Here is a 14,264-nt window from a genome sequence, read left to right as displayed (position 1 = left end):
AGACTTCCCACTGAGTCGCCTTGATACAGCACTCTGGGAACAGCCTATTTGTTCAGAAATTTCTTTCTGTGTCTTACACCCTCTTGCTTGAGGGTGTCAATGATGGCCTTCTGGACAGCAGTCAGGTCGCCAGTCTTACCCATGATTGCGGTTTTGAGTAATGAAACAGGCTGGGAGTTTTTAAAAGCCTCAGGAATCTTTTGCAGGTGTTTAGTGTTAATTAGTTGATTCAGATGATTAGGTTAATAGCTTGTTTAGAGACCCTTTTCATGATATGCTAATTTTTTGAGACAGGAATTTTGGGTTTTCATGAGCTGTATGCCAAACTCATCAGTATTAAAACAATAAAAGACCTGAAATATTTCAGTTGGTGTGCAATGAATCTAAAATATATGAAAGTTTAATTTTTATCATTACATTATGGAAAATAATGAACTTTATCACAATATGCTAATTTTTTGAGAAGGACCTGTATAGTAGGCCTAGCCTACAGCCTACATCCCCAATACGGTGCAAGATTGGTCTTTCATATCACTGTATGTGTTGAGCGTTTTGTCCCAACGGAAAGGGAATCCTTGAGTATGAGGTATTGAGGGAAACCGATTATAACCCTGTTCATGGTAGAGAAAGCTGATGACATGTAGAATACACAGGGAAAGTAACAATGAAGTTATTGAATGAAACATAAACACAGCTTTTGTGTGTTTATCATCTTTTCCGCACATACTGTCACAGATAATCATTTCCATTTTATGAATGAACGTCTTCGTCAACAACAAGCGCTTTTGCACCATCTGATGGTGAGGTCGACTAAAAGCAGATGGAGAGTATGCTCGGCAATCTACTGCTTTTCCTGCAGTTCCTGGACGTCAATGTTGAATTTACTGTCGAATTTGAACCACTGAATTTGTGGAAGCGAATTTGCAAAGCGAAATAAAATGGACCGAAAATTGCCTGTTGAATATTATTGGTTGTATTTTTAAACAGTTTAAATATTTTGGAAATGAAATATGAATGGTGAATATGGATTATTTTTAATAATGAAAATGTGTTTGAAATGTTTTTAATTGAAATATTCACAGCTTAAATATTCAACCATGTTGAATTTCAGCCCATAAAAATGCAAGCCCTAAAAATACAATGCATTAAAATGCAATCATGGTTAATGCAATGCCAATTTTTTTCAAGTAGGGCAATTCAACAGGCTTTTTATTTCAAAAACATTTGACATTATTTTACTTCCATAGTCGCGGGTTTTTGGAGTTAGTGATCTGGGGCCGTATTCACAACACATTTTAAGGCTAAAAGTTGCTCCTAACTGGCGAATTTAGGAGCAACTCCTAAAAATAATGGGCGTGTCACTCGTAACTTTAGGACTCCTAATTTTTTTGACTAAGAGTAATTCACGAAGCATTTTAGCCCTAAAAGTAGCACCTAAGTCTGGGACAGCTTAAAAGAAGTCGAGAGGACTCCTAACTCACTAAGACCTATTCACAAACCGCTTTTTGTGGCATTTCACGTTGCGATGTTTTGAAATGCGTATGCGGCGGCTACAGGAGCTTCCAATCACGAGGGAACAATTTTGCATTGTAGGCATAACTAGGGATGCAACAACGCCACCAACAACAACCAAAACTACTCACTGCATGTAAACTAATTGTAACATTTCATTGTGAATCAAATTAAAATGTTCTTCTCTTTGCAAACGTAGGCAGAGGCATATAGTGACAGATTAATTCAATAATGTTGCAAAGATATTGCATCAATCCATATGTTTCATTAGGCTACTAGGCTATTTGTTTTTCCTTACTCTTTATTCATTTAGGCTATTTATTCAGTTATTCATCATCTTCCGTCCTTCGCACTACTTGTGTAGCGCACGCATTCTCAGACCTGTCACCTGTCACTCATCATCATAGGGGAGGTGTTTGGAATCATTCCCGCGTTACAATCATCAGCCAATCAAGGTGGTCACTTCAGCTCGTGCATGAGTAATGACGTCATCCATAGCAACGAAGACTCACTCTTAGTTTAGGAGTTGTCATTTTTCTTTACTAAGAGTAGGTCTGAAAGGCGTTGTGAATAACTTTTAAGAGGAAACTCCTAGCTAAAATATTTTAGTGCGATTTAGGAGCACTCCTAGTGGTAAGATAAAATGCTTTGTGAATACGGCCCCTGATCTGATGTGTGGTATAATAAAGTGGAGAAGAGTTCAAACTGCTATGTTTATTATTTATTCAAACTGCTACCCTTACACCTAGAAGGTTAAGATCCCCTAAGGCTATTTTCTCCAACTTAAACCGATACCGTGACTATGCGCAGTTGCGCACGAATTGTCTATGCACTCGCACTCTAGACTAGATTATGCGCATGACTTAAACGCTGGCAGACACAGCAGCAGTTGTTGGCAGGTATATTGATCATGAAATCAGAATTTTCTTGTCTTGAATTATTATTTCATTCATTCATATTCATTCATTCATTTATGTCACTTGTTTAAGTCATCAAAAAAAAAAAAATTAAACTCGATTGGCCTTAGTTGCTTATGCCTCGGGCCGGCCCTGATAATGAGTGTTTGCTGGACAAACTGATTAATTGATTGTAATATTAATTTAGCTACATCAAGTTAATCAGATTAACTGATCCAAATATTTATACTTTATTTATACTTAAAGTTATGATTAATTATTAATATTTCCCATTTTGACCTATTTTACAACACAGTTGTCATTTTGTGCAAATTAGTCCATATCTCTAACACTTTTCTCTTTATTTTGCCTTTATAGGTGCTACACTAAAATATTTTCTGTTTGATTTTTGACATCTAGAAAGAGTAAATTTGGTGACATCAATTATGATCAGATCGTCCACAGTCCGTTCAGAAAACTAGAAAGTTTTTTCTCCATCCGACAAGCTCTAATTTGAAAGTTGTTTCTCCATCTGACAAGCTCTAATCTGATTGGTTTACTTTATCTGACTTCCGGAAGTAAGGGCACACATGAATTTTAATCAATTAGTCTAAAAACAAATTTGTGTTTACAAGGTACCAGACTGAGAGGGAGCGCGTTTGACATGCTGAATATTTATAGCCTATTATAACATCAATAAGTTGATTGAAAAAAACTGAACTCTCATGTACAACAGAGATTTGTCAGCAAGGCAGCATTTGATAGAACAAAACAGACCATTTATAATATATTCTTGTTTTCCAATAATGATACTACTTAAAATTTTAATACATTATAATTCATGTAAATCTAATTCACTAAATTACAGGTAAAATCCCCAAATACTCATTCATTTGGAGTTCGGCCCAGCCAAGGGACCATATTTGTTTAGGACAAAGTAATTGAAGAGCATCATCCAGCAGGGTTTGCCAATTAGCTAATGGGATCAGCCATCATAACTTTAAATTCAGCCCACAGCACATATACTGGTGTGATTGATTTCACCTAGAGACATTTGCTATGTCATTAACATGTCCTGAGAGAGGACTTCATTACTGGATAAAGAGGTATAGTCAACTGTCCGGCATTTAAATTTAGCACTGAGGCTTACAGTTATATTCACAGTCTCATAACTCAGTGTGTGTAATCCGCAGCGAGGGAGGCTGGGAAGCCAATTATTCATCAACACACACCGATAGAGTGCGAGTTATCGAGTCAAACTTTCCGCATCGTTTGAAGGGGATTGCTATTCAATAGACACATCAGGGAAAATATATCATGAATGTGATGTCAAAATTAATTACTTGCCTCTCAAATCAAAGTGACGTTATTATTGTAACATACGCTATGTGTATTTATATACAGCTGCTCACCCTGATCTTTGAGCAAGCAACGAGCAGGTAGCCATAGAGACATGTCATTTACCACGAATATGTCACTGGTTTAGAATTAGCACAGATAATGAAGTCTGTGTAGAAATTATTAAAGACTTAACAAGGTTTCCATGGTAAATTGTTTTAGATACATTTCTGCAAGAAAATGAAAAAGAAATCATGGACTCGTCTCCTCTGAAGGAAAGTAAAGGTGGTTTAGAAAAGCATTTTGCAAACTCTTTTTGAGTCACAAATATTTAGCTATAAGGCACGCATCAATTGACACTAGTACATTTAGCTATTAAAAGACCCCATTATAGAATGATACAGGGACAACGTATTTTTACTACTAGTGAGTAGATGATTTACCTGTTCAGCTGATGACATTTATTGTCCCTGACAACCTCTAGTCCCATTTAGCTAATCGCCTTTTACAAGAAAAGTAAAAGCTTTGAAAAAAAATAAAAAATCATCACAAGATAATCACAATATTACTGATGCATTTTATATTGAAGAATAAAACGTGAAAATATCTTGAGCTTGCGTTCACCACAGACCTCACTGTAAAAAAAAAAAAAGTTACTGCCTTAAATTTTTAAGTACAATCAACTTGGATGTTTAAGTAATTTAAACTTACATTACACTAAACTGACCTAAAAAAATGAGTTGAATCTTGTATAACTTAAAAAAAAGATGAAATTGCTTAACTTATTTAAAGCATTGTAAAAACACATGTTGTCATAACTTATTGATCATATTATTTTTTTACAGTGTATTTCAAGCATTTAACTAAAAACTTCAGGACGATGGAACCGAAAGCGCTAAAATGCTCAATTCCAGGTTTTGGCCTACAAAAATACGTCATCCCTGCACCATGTGGTTTGATAAGCATTTCTCAAATTTAAACCATTTCCCTATTAAAAATGGCCTTTTGACAGTAGCCTTTTGACAGTCCAAAAAATTCATTTCAGAATATAGATGAGCTCAAAGCTATATACCAACTCCAATTATGATTTCACGGGGTCTTTATGTGCTGTATTCTCCGGTGGCTCTCAGATACTCACTGTAGAGAAGAGTACCATGAGGTGTCTTGCTCTTCATTGTCAAATACAGAGTCCTCCTGTCCTCAGAGGAATGACTCATAAAGTGTGTGTCTGACTGAAACAGGGACGTCAGAGACGGCAACTCCAAGAAAGAGGTACCATCAAATCGAGGGAAGAAGACTGTTGTATCTGAAAAAAGACAAAAAACAAACAAACAATAATTCTACTGGTAAAAGGTTGACAATTCAAGTAAACATCCATCCACCATTTTGCCATTAACAGTTAGGGATTTTAAATGCCTGTGGTGTGACAAATAAATTTTTAGAAGTAACAAATATTTCAACATCTATCAATTAATATAAGCTCATAAATGTACATGCACTCATGTAATGTGACACACACACACACACACACACACACACACACACACACACACACACACACACACACACACACACACACACACACACACACACACACACACACACACACACACACACACACACACACACACACACACACACACACACGGTTGTGCTGGGATGATGTCAAAACTCTGAAGGTTAATTCTCCACTGGTTCCCTTGATATTTTCCTATGGGATTTTATAATGGGGTTTTTCAATTTGAGTAAAATAAATCCTGTGGTAAACATAACTTGAAGATGCCTTGACGTTTTGTTCTATAATGTAAATTTATACATACACGCACTCATTTTGAATGTTATGTTTATTTTTTGAAAACGTATAATAAACTAGATAAGACAATTTGGGGTGTGAGTGTGTGGAATTTACATTATAGAACAAAACGTCAAAGCCTCTTCAAGTTATATTTACTACATATCTTACATATAAAGTAAAAACTATTATAAAACCTCATAGGAAAACCCAAGGGAAAAAGTGGCGAAGCAATCTTCCAGGTTTTGAAGTTATCCCTGCACATCTCTCTCTCTCTCTCTCTCTCTCTCTCTCTCTCTCTCTCTCTCCCTCTCCCTCTCCCTCTCCCTCTCTCTCTCTCTCTCTCTCCCTCTCCCTCTCCCTCTCCCTCTCCCTCTCCCTCTCCCTCTCTCCCTCTCCCTCTCCCTCTCTCCCTCTCCCTCTCCCTCTCCCTCTCCCTCTCCCTCTCCCTCTCCCTCTCTCTCTCTCCCTCTCTCTCTCCCTCTCTCCCTCTCCCTCTCCCTCTCTCTCTCTCTCTCCCTCTCCCTCTCCCTCTCCCTCTCCCTCTCCCTCTCCCTCTCCCTCTCCCTCTCCCTCTCTCTCTCTCTCTCTCTCTCTCTCTCTCTCTCTCTCTCTCTAATATATATTATACTGCATATTCTTATTTTATATGTCATTAAATTAATGCATTTACTTTTATGACCTTATGTTGACCGAAACACTCTAAATATGTATATATTCATGGCTGATATTTGTATAATTAATATTGTTGTTTTTTTCTCTGTGAAAATGGTCTATTGGTTTTTGATGAATTATAGCATGTCACTCTGACAGGTCAACTATCCATTCACATTTTTCAGTCATCTTCAAATACTAAAATGAACAACCTGTAGTTTATTTGACTAACAGCATTATGACTTCAATTTTGACCGTTGACTAGGGTAACCTCAAAGCTGAATGCACAGTCAAGAGCAGTAATGTCTGCCAGACTCTGATAAGAGTCTACAGGCAAAGGCAGGAGGATCCTGTCAGGACCTGTTCTGGAGCAATGTTATCTCCCAGAGGGTGACAGACGACAGAGGAAGGTGGGTGTTGTCTGCTATGGTCACGACCTCTCTTCAGCGGTAATGATCTGTTAGCTTTTACACAGAAGGCAATGTATGTAGCGCGACACTGTCAAGGAATATGTGACAAGACTTCAGCGTGTCCCATCAGCAGTGAACGTGTGTCAGGGTGTTGCTCATACATGCATCACATTATGGATGATTCAGCAAGATCCAGGATGCAGTTCTCAGGGAGGAAAGAAAAGGCAATTTACTGTACATGACTTCTGCAATGACAAACTAAAACGTAACTAACCAACACAAGGGACCAGTTTTGGTTTTAACACTGGTAGAGACATTTTAAAGCTGATATTTTCTCCACGCTGCTGCCTGTAATTTCGGAGAATAGTTCAACATCCCAGTATTAGAGTGTGTTAGATGTATAAAACTGAATAGAAGCATAAAACTATAGGGCTTAGAAAGTTTTGAAAACAGAGATTCTTTCAAAAAAGGTTTGCACATTTTTTACATAATATTTAATTTACAAATTTATATATTAAAATTGAATTTATATTGTATTTATATTCAAATATTATAAATGTGTAAAATTGAATCTGGAAAATAATTTATGTTGACATGGTATCTTCTATCTTATTCATCAACAGAATAAAAATAATTTGTAATTAATCTTATGATTTCTGACCAATTTGTTAGAAAGCAGAACTGTAAAAAAAACTCAAAAGTTTTACAAAAGTAAATGTATTTATTTATTGTTAATGATATATTTGATAAATAGATTTTTGTTGTTGTATTTTTACCACTCTATTCTGCTTATTTTTAATTTACAACATTATTTTATCAGCGCATGAAAACATGACAAAACATACAATACTTTCCATGTATAAAGGTTTTTACATAAGACTGCAAAATATATACATTATAAATTGGCAGTGATGCCATAGAAGAACAATTTTAGGTTCCCTAAAGAATCTTCATTTTTTTCTAGTATGAACATCATTTAAAAAAAAAAAATCGAAAGGACTTTTCCACAATAAATATTTTTTTGTGCAATGGAAAGGTCCTATGAATGTTAAAAGTTCTTTATGGAACCATCAATGCCAATAAAGAACCTTTATTTTTAAGAGTGTAGTTTGCAAACCACTATTCTGTAATAATTTAAGGAGTTTACATAGAAATACTAAATCAAATTATTTTACTTCATTCCCTATATGCAGTCTGGTCTAGTTATCATTGCAGATGCATATATTCAGATAACAATATATTATGATCAGCGTTATAAAGTGTTTGGGTCTAACATTATGTCTATCTGCTTGTTACAGATGCTGGTTAGGGAATGTGTTACCTGCAAACCATCCATCCTGAAAATAATGACAGTGAGAGACAAAATGTCCTCCCACTCGTCCTGTGAATAATAAGTCTTTGACGACCCTTTAGACCTTTCAGATCTGCATTTATGTGACACTGCTGCTTTTGTTGTTAAACCACAGATGCACATTCAGGTCAAAGCCTGAGCTTTCAAACTGTGTCTTACAAACATTTTATAATAAAAAAACAGACTATCCTCTATCTTGCTTAAACATGAGTAATGATAAATGCACTGTATATACAACATAATACTGTAGCAGAATTTGCCATTTTCACTTTATAAGCATGTCTATAATCAGATTTTCGGGACGGACGGTAAATCTCTTTAGTAGAACCAGAAGAATCTGTCACACTTGTGTACCAGGATTAATCTTGCCTGTTGCCCAAGAGAATATTACTCTTCCGCTCCCCACATCAAGCACCAACAGTGACAATAATCGCCGTGCCAAGCAGCAAACTCTAATTTGACTCCTCTGTCAAATCCTAGACTTGTTATAGAAACTCTCATCGAAAAACTTTGTCAGCAAGTAAACACCCCTCAGACTCCAACCCCTACCGGCACCCAGAAGAAGGGCCGCCACAGCCAAACGGAGTTTGAGGCTCAGAAAGCGGCCGAGCAAACCATGCAGGTCCCAGCGCTCATCACAGATTGGACTGCAGTCAGACCGAAGGAGCCTTTCTGACGGCTTCCCGATTCCTCTAACTCAGCAGAAAATAGTGCACACTCTCAGGGCTGCTGTTTAAGGGGGAGTTTTACGAGACTGATGAACCGTGAGATAAGCACAGAAACAGTCTTGATGGATAGACGAAGGGAAAGAAAAGCAAACGACCGGCTGAAAGGGTGACAGTGCCTTTTTCTTGGGCATTACAGACAACTTCGGTGCAGCGAACAGTAGATATTGTGCTGTTTATTCACATACACTGTGAAGAATGTTTCTTTGAAGTTGTAAATAAAACAGATTATTACTGTACGTTTAACAAGGAAATACTGTATTAGTCTTTCTACTTCATTTTCTTTTCACATTTAATTCAATGTGTTACTTGCTGTTTCTTTGTAATTTATTGTGAAATTTACCTAACATATTTTTTTTAATACAAGCAAAGAAAGGCAAGTTACAGCTAAGTTTTATTTTCCTATAAAAAAAAATTTAAATTGAAAAACAGCTCACAGGAAAAAGCTAACGTTGACTAAAACTTATTCACTTCTCTTTGGAAGCTTGTTTCAGCCACAGAATAAAACACTTGACAAAAATATCAGAATTTGTACCTTTTTTCCTCACAATTGCGAGTTTACATCTAGCAATTCTGACTTAGTTTATATCTCCCAATTGCATATTATAAAGTCACAATTGTGAGATATAAACTCGAGAAATAAACTCACAATTCTGAGAAGACTTTTTTCTCAGAATTACACGTTTAAATCCTGCAATTGTGAGATAAAAAGTCGCAATTATCTTTTAAAAGGTTTTATTCAGTGGCGGAAACAAGCTTCCATACTTCTCTCTTGTTTTGCATGTGTTTATAATTTTTTTGTATGGCAGCCTTGCCAAAAATAATGTCCGCCCAATTTGGCATTTTCACAAATAAAACAATTGACTCCAAGCCAGCACAACCCCGCAAAATGCTTACAAAATCTCAAGCACATTTTTAATAATATTTGAATAAAGGGTGAAGATGTCAATTTTCCTAGGTTGGACATCCCTTTTAGCCACTACTGTACATGAATAGAAACAAAGTGCACATTCTGCGGTCATCAAAAAAAAAAAAAAAAAAAAAAATACAAAAAACTTTACTTGAACCGGGAAAGCTCGAAGGAATTATTTAATACAGTGTCTGCTTGATTATGTGATATTTCCCATGGGGGGGACTACAAATGAGTCAGCCCTGAATATAGCAACCCCCTTGCTTTGCACAGTGCCCAGAGGGACAAATAACATTTCAGTGGATTACTTAATTATCTGCAAATTAGCACTTTGAGAATAAATGGCAGAGGTGCAGAGAAAAGGGTGTAAGAGCACGGAAGTGCTGAGTGAGTTATTGAGAGAGGTCACCGGTTCCCTTCCTGCTTTTTATAGAACTGTAGACTCCTTGCGGATGGTTCATTTCATCAATAAACGCCTGAATAAACAAAGCGGTCCCTGCAAAAAAAAAAAAAAGAAAAAAAACCTGAAAATGAAACGTAAAAATTGACGGACAGCTGTAAATATTCTCCAAACTACAGTGTGTATGTGCAGCACAGAGCTCTTTCCTCCTTTAGAGACTCGTATGTCAAGATTATCCCCCAAAATAAGTCAGAAAGCAAGCTGAGCAGTTTTATACAGAGGAAACCATCTTGTATATTATACTAATGCCCTGACACCAAACCCTGTCTGTATTATTACTCTTGAGGTATAAGGTACATGTGCATCCGTAGCTCCCAAAGGAGGGCACGATCTGACCAAGCTGTGAAAAATGCTGAGAAGCAAATAAAGTCATTTCATCTTGATGACAACTTGTCATTAGGAACATTGCTGACATCATATTTTTTGACTATTCACATGTATACGTGTGTGTATTGTGTTTCGCTTACCATATTCTTGAATATAATGTAGGGCTGAGTTTACAGCATAAACTGGTAACACTTTACAATAAGATTCAGTTTGTTAACATTTATTTTAACATAGTTTATGCATTAGAGTTCTCTGCTATTCTCAATATATATGCTGCCACTTGGTAATATTATCAGAAAAAATTGAACTAATTTCCACTGTTATGCTGATGACACTCAATTATATATTTCATCACAACCAGATGAAAACAATAACTCATCTAAATTGACAGAGTGTCTCAAAGATATAAAATGCTGGATGACGTATAATTTCCTGCTATTAAATTCAGATAAAACGGAGGTATTACTTATTGGTCCAAAAAACTACCCACAAACTCACTTACAATACAACTTTAATATAGAAGGATGTCCTGTTACTTTATCCACTACAGTAAAAGACCTGGGTGTTATACTAGACCGCAACTTGTCTTTCGAAAATCCTATTTCATATGTTACAAGAACAGCCTTTTTCCACCTTAGAAACATTGCTAAGCTATGTAACATGCTATCTGTTTCTGATGCAGAAAAGTTAGTTCATGCATTCATGACCTCGAGACTAGATTACTGTAATGCTTTATTAGCTGGCTGTCCTGCATCCTCAATAAACAAACTACAGTTAGTGCAAAATGCAGCTGCTAGAGTTCTTACTAGGTCAAGAAAATATGATCATATAACACCAGTTTTATCATCTCTACACTGGTTACCTATTAAGTTCCGTATCTATTACAAAGTATTACTACTGACCTGTAAAGCCCTAAATGGTTTAGCTCCTGTGTATTTAATGGACCTTCTATCGCCCTACAATCCATCACGTTCTTTAAGATCACTAAATTCGAGGCTTCTGGTCATTCCTAGGATATCTAAGTCCATTAAAGGAGGAAGGGCGTTCTCACATTTAGCTCCAAAACTCTGGAACAGCCTTCCTGATATTGTTCGAGGCTCAGACTCGCTGTCCCACTTTAAAACTAGATTAAAGACGCATCTCTTTAGACAAGCATTTACATAATGCTTACCTTTTATACCACTGTTGAATCAGATCGAATGCATTAATATTATGAACAGCAGCTATGCTAATTATTTCCCATCTGCTTTTCTGCTGTTATCTCGGGACGCTAGTCCCGAGGTAAATAGCGTTCGTCAGCTCCAGTTTGTATCCAGCCTCTCACGGAGACCTCAGATGCCCCAACACCTGCGATGAGATGACTAAACGCCTGTGAAGAGACGACTCGACGCCTGTGAAGAGACGACTCAACGCCGGCGATATGTTATGCCCTAAATTCCTTCACGATTAACTAACTGTATTTTTTTCTATGTATATTTCTGAAATGCACTTTCTGTAAAGCTGCTTTGAAACAATATGTATTGTGAAAAGCGCTATACAAATAAATTTGAATTGAATTGAATTGAATTTTTTATTTAAACATTTATTAATCTAGGTTAATGTCAAGTTATATTATGCTGGATTGTTAATTCATATTTGATCATAATATAATAGTGTCGTTCAAACATTGGGGTCGGGAATATATTTTTTAAAGAAAGTAATACTTTTATTTAGCATGGATGCATTTAATTGATCAAAAGTGACAAAGAAACTTATATTACAAAAGATCACTATTTCAAATAAAGGCTGTTCTTTTTTTTAACTTTCTATTATTCAAAGAATCCTGGGAAAAAATGCATTTTTCAACATTGATTTCTGAAGAATCGTGTGACATTGAAGACTGGAGTAATGATGCAGAAAATTCAGCTTTCCAACCACAGAAAAAAAAAAAGAAGTTATTTGAAATTGTAATAAGATTGAACAATTATTAAATAAATGCTTCTTTCAATAAATTAAACATTGTACATTACAGCAGTGCATAACTACTATTAATGTATTCAACTGTAAAATGTAAAAACAAAAACTGAAAATGTATTAATATATGTAGAAATTAATATTTATGAATGCACGGTTCATTTTTAGTTCATGATACCTAATGCAAAAAGTGAAAATCTTAGTAAATAAAAAATAAAAATTACGAGAAAGGAAGTAAAAAGATATTTAAACAGGTATTGCTTAAAAGCTTCATAAGTAAGCACATATTTCAGAACTTAAATTATACAATTCAGCAAAGCAAAAAACTAGACAGTTTCCACAACCTGATACAATAATAATTAAGCTAGATGCATCATCCACCCAGCACTGATTCCCAATATGAACAGCAAGGAAACATTGTCTCTCTGTAATTAACTTATAGTAGAAAGAGACTTTAATGGTAAACCTCACAGGATGGCCTCAGACACGGACAAGCTGAGTGGTCGCTACACTGCCTTTCAAATTCATGTCGATTGGGAAAGTGAATAAAAAGCTGATTGAGATGTTTCCACCAGTTCAACCTGAACAACCGGCCAATATCCCATATTTTTTCTAAAGTGACAGTTTCGACCACGAAATACGGGATATCGATTGGTTGTATCTGTTAAACTGGTGTTAAACTTTTGTTTCACAATTGTGTGTTTGTGGTTCTTCAATTTAAGCTACACCATCATCACAGTTTTTTGGCTGTTCAACTTATAGACTGTAAAAATAGATGGACGACACACCTTCACTCTCTTCCGTTGTAGAAAATAGCGAAAATATCCCAGAAACAGTCATTGCCGATTATGTCATTCTGAGTAAATAATGTTAAATGCATTTTAAAGTCTATGGTTCAACCACACAACGCACTAAATGAAAGACTTCTAGACTAGTATATCATCTCTGAGGCCAGTTGTCTTCTTATTTGTCATGTGACACTGAAAAGATTCAATGTGACCCTATCACTCCCTTTCCATCATGAAGTCACAGACACCCTCTCATCTTCCTCACCCCTTCACCCTCAGGATGTTTGCTGCTGTTTTTTGGCTTGACATGTTTGCTGACGCTAGCTGGTCAACGGGCAGGGTAATTATGAGAAGACTAAATTATAGTGACAAGACAGTCAGTTTATCTAGAGTTGATAGCCTCTCACTAACCTGTAACCTAACAGGATTTTAGAAATCATAAAAGAATCCATGCTGTTTTAGTCATTTTGAAATGCAACTAATTGCAGCTGAAATGCATTTCTTCTTCCCAAGTAATGCTTCTTTTTTTTTGTTCCCCCAAGCCTTATAATATTATTGAACCACTATTACTGTTGCTGTACTATCCTTTTTATTTCTCCTAATTTTCCACCATGAAGCATTTTCTTTTTGTTTTCCAAATCCTTGATCCGTCTTACTAACGTCTTCACATAGGCCTATGTCCATATTTGTGTGGTTTTCAAGTGGGACTTTCCATGAAGAGAGAAAAAATACACTATTTTCAATAAATGGTTAGGAGCTTAAACTTCATAAAATGTTGATAATCTACCTCAAGAGGAATCTGAACTATATTTTATACGAGGCATTTTCTATTAATTTGCAGTTTATGCAGCACTGTTACCAAACTTGGGCACTAAAAACCCAAATGTGTGTTTCTAGCAATCCAAATTAAGTAAAATATTTAAATGGGTAAAATCTATTAGAAAAAAATTAAAATAAAATAAAAAGCCAGAATACGCAACATGGTTGCACATAAGCTCAGTCAATAAGGGTCACTATAATTAAATAATGTTTTATTCTAAAAAATAAATGTTATATTTTATAGTATACAATTTTACATTAATAAAAATAAAAATAATAAAAATGCACTGAAAATCAAAACATTTTTTTATTTCGTTTTAATTTCTATT

General features: G+C 35.7%; 1 protein-coding gene across 1 annotated transcript in view; it reads right to left on the bottom strand.

Annotated features, from left to right (window-relative positions):
- The window catches only part of eys (eyes shut homolog), a 388,659-nt gene that overhangs the window by 59,340 nt on the left and 315,055 nt on the right, over positions 1–14,264 (bottom strand). The window contains exon 35 of the mRNA XM_077236480.1: positions 4,885–5,052. Coding sequence (XP_077092595.1) covers positions 4,885–5,052 — 168 coding nt within the window. The remainder of the gene's footprint in view (positions 1–4,884; positions 5,053–14,264) is intronic.

The sequence above is a fragment of the Siphateles boraxobius genome, unplaced genomic scaffold (assembly GCF_051911475.1).
Source record: "Siphateles boraxobius isolate OS27281-9 unplaced genomic scaffold, OSU_SipBor_1 20, whole genome shotgun sequence".
In the NCBI taxonomy this organism is placed as follows: Eukaryota; Metazoa; Chordata; class Actinopteri; order Cypriniformes; family Leuciscidae; genus Siphateles; species Siphateles boraxobius.
The sequence above is the reverse complement of the archived record's forward strand: the minus strand, read 5'-3'. Positions and strand labels throughout refer to the sequence as shown.